The sequence below is a fragment of the Salminus brasiliensis genome, chromosome 4 (assembly GCF_030463535.1).
Source record: "Salminus brasiliensis chromosome 4, fSalBra1.hap2, whole genome shotgun sequence".
In the NCBI taxonomy this organism is placed as follows: domain Eukaryota; kingdom Metazoa; phylum Chordata; class Actinopteri; order Characiformes; family Bryconidae; genus Salminus; species Salminus brasiliensis.
The window spans coordinates 49,639,824-49,646,612 of NC_132881.1; the positions used below are offsets into that span (position 1 = coordinate 49,639,824).

Below are 6,789 nucleotides of genomic sequence, written 5' to 3' on the forward strand. Positions count from 1 at the left end.
ATAAATCTATTTAAATCTAATTAAACTGCTTTTCTCTCCTCATTTCCTCACAGTAGTGTAAAATAACCACAGTCCACCGGAGCTCTTCACAAAGCTGCTATTTATTAAAGGTGTGTTTAAAAGCGCAAGTTCATCAGTGCTGCCTCGGAGCAGACGAGGTACGGGACCACCCAGCAGCGCTCCCACAGACAGACCACAGTCCCCGTCCTGCAGCTGCTGCAGCGGCACTGCAACAACAACCAGGGCTCTGCTCATTTAATCTTCTTAGTCTAGTTAACATATCTAATATTCCTCAGATCGTTAAGAACAGAATCCCTCAACATATCCCACCTTTTTCAGAGTTTTGTCCTGGTTTTAAATCAATTAATTCAATTCAAATCATTTACAGATGAATTTAAATGAAAGGCCTTTTTTATAATACGCAAAAAATGATAGATATCTGCATTACTCTGGACATTATGCGCATATATTTTTACAATAAGCAAAAGATATGTAAGCAATATGTCCCAGATTAAGCAAACAAATCTCATATTTCTGGAAAGTCAAAAACTAAACTGTTATTTCAGACAAAAAAAACACTAGATAAAATTAGTCCAGAACCAGGTTGGATAATTCTGTAATAACTCAAACATGCTGAGAAACATTAGATATTAGGATGACGTCATTCTGCAGCGTGTCGATTCGGCTCTCCTCAGTCTCTCACTTCTTCAGTTTCCTCTGCGCTGCTTTCTTCTTCACCATCTGCAGACGCTTCATGGCGTTGAGCTGCGACTCCTGGGACGTCGGCGTCTTCCCGTCCGCAGAGGCTTTAGCGGCGCTGCTGCTGCTGTTACTGTTACTGCTGCTGCTGCTAGCGCTGCTGCTATTACCCCCGTTCCCACCTCCGTTGTTTCCGGACCCTCCGTTGCCGGAAGAGGTGGCTCCCGGTGATGACGCCCCAGTCACAGTGAGTTTGCCCAGGCTGTCCCCGCTGGAGGAGCGGCTCAGGACCTGCTTGCCGAGCGTGAGCGGCGGCGGGGGCTTCAGCGGGGCCGATCCCGAGCCGTTGTTCCCATTATTCCCGCTCCCACCGCTGCTCGGAGCTTTAGCACCCGGCTTCACGCTGGCCAGAGCGGACAGGCCCATGGGTTTGGAGCCAGCAGGGGGCTGGGGGGGTTTGGCGGCCCCTGGCTGGCTGCTGCCCCCCAGCTTACCGCCGGACGTTCCTGCTGCGGTGGTTTTGGTGAAAGCGGCCCAACCTGTGAGAGCACTGCCCGACGGTAGAGATGAACCGCTGGCAGCCGAAGCCCCCGACACTGCTGTAGACACCTGAGAGAGAGAGAGAGAGAGAGAGACATAGACATAGACATAGACATAGAGAGAGAGAGAGAGAGAGAGAGAGAAGCACACTTAAGTCAATTTATCTAGTAAACAGAATAAGTGGTCATTACCAATCACACGGTTCCGCAAAGAACTTCCTGTTCTTCCCATTATACTAAAAATAATGACTGCAAAACACTAGAGGGCGCCTCAGAGCGAGTCCACAATGAATGAATGAACCAGTAAACATATCAAGTATCACTGCATCACTGATGCTGACTATAGTCTCGTTTAAATCTGGAAAAAAGCTGGTATTTCATTATAGAAACCAGAGGAAACAGAAGGGTCGAGTGCCAGGGAAGCAGTAACCAGCTGTAACTGTAAAATTACAGAGCGAGGAACGAAGGAGAATGAGGCCGTAGTCAGTCTAAGGTCTGAGTTTAAACTACAGTCTTTTCATTTAGTAACAGATCAGCTGATCATGACTGATCTCTGAGCCCAGATTCAGCCGTTCAGCCACGTGCTTCTTTAGTTTACTACAGAGATGCTAGGCTAATATTGCTAACAAACAGTGGAAGTCACTAATCTCCTTTACACCCCCCCCCCCCCCCCATCAAAAACATGTGCCTTCTCCACAACACATCATCTTCTTTAGTTTACAGTGGGAGATGCTAGGCTAATATTGCTAACAAACCCAGTCCTAGACTGTCACCATTCTCTGTAAACACCCCCCCAAAATCTTTATTTATTTACTTCAATCAGTTAAAGGTTAGTGCGTAAACCAGCCTGAAAGAGCTCAGAACCGGATCTACATCCCCCTCCTCATCATGCCCCGCTCTGTAGAGCTGCTCCACTCTCAGACCGGAGCGCAGTGGGCGGAGTGATACCACTAACTGTGCTGAGGTGAGAGTGGTTCCAGGTCCTCCAGCGCTCCTCAGCTCTGTGGAGAGGTTTACGTAAGTCACTGTGTTCTAAACCAGCGTTTCTCAGGCCTGGTCCTGCAGGGGGGCGGTGGGTGTGGCAAAGCAGGGAAACCACGCTAATGTGCAGGGCAGGGTGCCTCCAGGACCAGGGTTGAGAAACACTGCTCAACCACATCCATTAACCAAGCTAACGGAGATCTGGAGGGGTTCTGAGAGCGCGGCTGAGAGAGGAACATTTCTGGGCGTGTGCTCTTATATGGTCTCCCTCAGCTGAGCAGACCTTTGGGTTAGGATTGAACCAGACGGCTTCTTCAGTGCTCACCTTAACCTCAGTCCTCTTGAAGGCCTGGAAGGACCCTGGTGCTTCGGGCTTCAGCTTCAGCTCTGGCTTCTTCACCAGGGGGTCTTTCACCACTGGGGCCGTGGACGTCACTGCAGCTGCCGGCTTCTGTGGGGGCTTTTGGGTCTTCTGGGCCTGAAACATACCTCAGTATAAACACTGCACATACACAGTACACACGCCATCCACAGACTCAGTCCCACCCATCAGCGGTGTGCATTTGTTCTAACGATGGTATTTAGGCTTTTATTTAAATTCTTAAAAGTAAAATTCTCATTTACATCAAAGCTTTACTGACAGTGCAGGTGAACTGCAACACAGACCAGCCAGAAACTCTTTAATAAGCTTTTTTAGTAATTAATTAATTAATTGCTTGGTGCAAAAATGTATAGTATGATTTATTTCTTAAGTCTATTAATAATACAGGTAATGCGTTCTGTACTTTTCCTGGATTCAGTTTCCTACAGGTTAGAAGAAAAAAGCCACAGTCCTGCAGTACCTCTGCTTTCCCATAGTGGCCAGTAATTCCCATTCTCCCCTCAAATGTGGAGTGTGGAGTGTGGAGGGGTTTCACCTTCCTCTATAGATGACTATGGTTATTAGGTTGCTTGACATTGTTGTTATGTCTACAACCCCGTCACACATACAGTCCTACAGCCACTGTCACTGTTGTGAAGAATCTCACCATGCGCTTCATCTGTCGGGTGCAGCGGGCGCAGTACCACACCAGCCGCGGGTCGTTAACGTCCTTATCCGTAACCTGAGGTTTGTGACATTCCTGATGGTACAGATTGTGACACTCTTGACACTCCACCAGCTGGTTTCCTGAAGTGACCGTCATCTGTCTGCAGAAAACAAGAAAAAATTAGTAAATAATAATCTGGTCAGTGTTTGGGGACAGTGGGGGCTGATCAACACAAGGCCATTAAAATCTGTGTGAATGTGACCATAATTACACTCACTTTATTTCTACATTTATCCATTTCCATATTCATTCAGGATTAATCTTACTGTGCTTAAGTGGTGAAACGGGAAATTGAAATAGAGTGCTGCAAATCACAGAACTGTGTTAGTAAAAGCCTCTCAGACATTACAAAATTATATAATATAATTTACATTATTAATTATAAAATCTTCTTGATTCTTAATTTGATATTAAAGTTGCTGATAAGATGGAGATATGTGAAAATCGTGAAATCACAGGTGCACAGGACACTTACTTGTCCAACGTTTATGTGCTGGGTGATCTCAGCTCTCTCTATCTCTCGCTCGCTCGCTTATGACTCTAGGTGAATTCAGACGGCTGCTATCAAGTGGGGCAGGAGGCTCCTGATAACCCTGCTAAAGTCAGCCCAGTTTCACAGTATCTGTGAATGGTACCCAGCTGCTAAGTAGAGTAGCCTCCAATGAGAGACTTTCTTTCAGGCTGATGGGGAAGCCTAAGGAGTACGCCAGGATGTCTCGAAAGGTTCTACGTCAGACATGACCGCAAACACAGCGGTATTTCATCACCCTGATGATCTCTGTCTGTTTATGAACTCAATCCCCTTTAATTCCCTTTGCTTCTTCTAGTTCTTCTGTCCATTAATGATATGTATTATTTATTTATTTTGTTGTATGTGCACGTGCATGCATCAATATATGCAGTGTCAAATAATGAAGTACAAATACTTTGTTATCTTACTTAAGTAGAAATGTTATCTAAACTTTACTGGAGTAATTATTTATTTTTCAGACTTTTTACTTCTACTTCTTTACTTCTACATTTTCACACAATTATCTGAACTTTCTACTTCCTACATTTTAAAAACAGCCTTGTTACTCCTATTTCATTTCCCTTTGTTTTTTTAATTCCATCTTAAAATCGTTCAAAAAATGTTTTTCAACATCAACATTTTAATAGAATATTCTCCTCATCATGGCTTTTAGATGCACACCCCTAACAGCTACATACTGCAGTCATATATACAGTACACAGCAGTGAAAATGCTCTGCATATGTAGCAGGACGTACCGGCACACGACGCAGACCAGACCCATCTCCATGGCGAAGTCATCAGCGTTGGTTTCGTCGCTGTAGGTGAAGTCTGTGAGGGGGATGTCTTTGGGCTGGAAGGCGATGGGCGAGGAGCGGTTTTCGGGTTTGTCGAGGCGCGGCTTCTTTGGCAGATCTCCTCCATCTCCGGGTTCAACTCTCACCTGCATGAAAGAGCAAACCAGCAAGATCAATGAACATGAGACACGGAGCAGCAGCCTAAGCATCGGCTTCCGCAGGCTGGTTCCCTGGTGTCCGGGAGTCCCAGTTAGCTGACCTAACAGAATTAGCAGTTAGCTCCTGTGGTGGTGTGTTGGCGGCAGCTTAAAACAAAAAGGTGGAGCTTCTTCATGTGTCTCAGAGGAAGACCATGCTGGCCTTTACCCTCCAGCACTGGCAGCATCATGTGAGGGGAGGGGGGGGATAAAGATAGTGGAGGAAGTGAAAAGACAAAAATAGTTATATGTCAAATATTATAGCTTTGTGACAGTTCCACCACACGCTGACTCATGGACTGAAAATGGTTCTGAGGAAATCTGATTTACAGCAGTGAGGATATGACCCCAGCAGTGAGGATATAACCCCACACCTTCTCTGCAGGTCTTTTCTCCGCTTCTTTCTTGCTTTTCTCCGAGACGCTGGATTTACTGCTGCTGCTGCTGCTGCTGCTGCTGCTGCTGCTGCTGGACGACGATGAACTGGACGATGATTTGGAGTCCTGTTTGTTAATTTTTGGCACAGACACCTTCGAAACCTCCACTTCCTGCAGAAAAACACAGAGATCTTCTGTTAAAGCAATAATACAGTTTATAAGTTAATGTTAGGAAAGTTAATAATTTATTTGCAGCAATTGTTATTTAACAGAACAACCACCTAACGGGCTTTAGGGCGCTGCTCAAAAGAACTTTCTAAGACGGGACAGTCTGCAGCGTGACTGTGGTCGACTTTCTCTCACCTTCAGTGACGTCCTGTAGGCCGAATCGCCTCCTCTGGCCAGAGACTCGTCCAGCAGGGCCTTCAGCTTCTCTGCAGAGTCTTTGCTTTTGGAGTGAAGGTATCCGAGCCCTTTGAGGAAGATGGGGTCCAATTCTAGACTCACTGTTCCAGCCATAGCTGTAAAAACAAGAAACAGCAAGTAAGGTGTTTGCACTGCAAGGTGTTTGCCTTGGGTATGACCTGGACATACGTAAACAAAGGGACGCACTGAGTATAATAAATACATAAACATATTTGATCATCTCATTTATGTGTAGTGATTTGGAACATCTACTAATAAATGTCCCAACTTTTGTAGTATAGAATTGTATATGCATCCCCATACACAGATATACACATCAGCACTGTTGGGTATCACATACATAAACATAAGGCATATAGAAATCATTTGTAGTCTCTCCTAGCCAAACACACACTGATTTCCTCCACGTTTAACTCTTTCATTTCAGACTAAAGGTTAAATCTGTATTTTCAGATTTAGATACAGATACTAAACCGTATTTAGGGGTACAAACATATAAGCAGTATTTGTGCACATGTTAGAATATCAACAGTAGTTGTGTATGAGAAAAACAGTATTTGGCTATATAATAATAATAATAATTATTATTATTATTTTTATTATTATGTAAACTGTATGTATGTATATGACAGAAATATAAACAATGTGTGTACACAATAAATACATACTACATATAATATAATATACAGTATGTGTGTATATATTGGATAATCAGCAGTATGTGAATGTGTATATATATATAATATGATTATATACAGTATATAAATATATAATAACATACAGTGTGTATGTATATATGATCATATGCAGTATGTATAGTACAGTATGCAGTATGTATAAAATAAAATACAGCATCTATATTTATATAAGATATATATATCTATATATAAGATCATCTACAGAACGTAGCTATATATAAGATAATATACAGTATGTATGTATATATAGTGTGTATATAGTGTGTGTGTGTGTGTAATATATATATATATATAAGATAATATACAGTATGTATGTATGTATATAGTGTGTGTGTGTGTGTAATATATATGTATATATATATATAATAAGATAATATACAGTATGTATGTATATATATAGTGTGTATATAGTGTGTGTGTGTGTGTGTGTGTGTAATATATATGTATATATATATATATAATAAGATAATATACAGT

General features: G+C 42.9%; 1 protein-coding gene across 1 annotated transcript; it reads right to left on the reverse strand.

Annotated features, from left to right (window-relative positions):
* Positions 1–83: 83 nt before the first annotated feature.
* ints12 (integrator complex subunit 12) lies at positions 84–5,707 on the reverse strand. The gene is made up of 6 exons (XM_072677174.1): positions 5,552–5,707; positions 5,186–5,359; positions 4,576–4,760; positions 3,248–3,407; positions 2,545–2,697; positions 84–1,308 (listed from the first exon to the last, which is right to left on the reverse strand). The coding sequence occupies exons 1-6, from the start codon at positions 5,705–5,707 to the stop codon at positions 700–702; spliced, it is 1,437 nt and encodes a 478-aa protein (XP_072533275.1). The 3' UTR covers positions 84–699.
* Between the last annotated feature and the right edge of the window lie 1,082 nt (positions 5,708–6,789).

Excerpts from the sequence above, each read along its gene's own strand:
- ints12 (XM_072677174.1), bottom strand. The coding sequence starts at position 5,707 with ATGGCTGGAACAGTGAGTCTAGAATTGGACCCCATCTTCCTCAAAGGG. Across the intron at positions 4,761-5,185 it reads AGAAAAGACCTGCAGAGAAG|GTGAGAGTTGAACCCGGAGA; the intron begins GTGTGGGGTTAT and ends TCTTTCATGCAG. Across the intron at positions 3,408-4,575 it reads CTGGTCTGCGTCGTGTGCCG|ACAGATGACGGTCACTTCAG; the intron begins GTACGTCCTGCT and ends TGTTTTCTGCAG.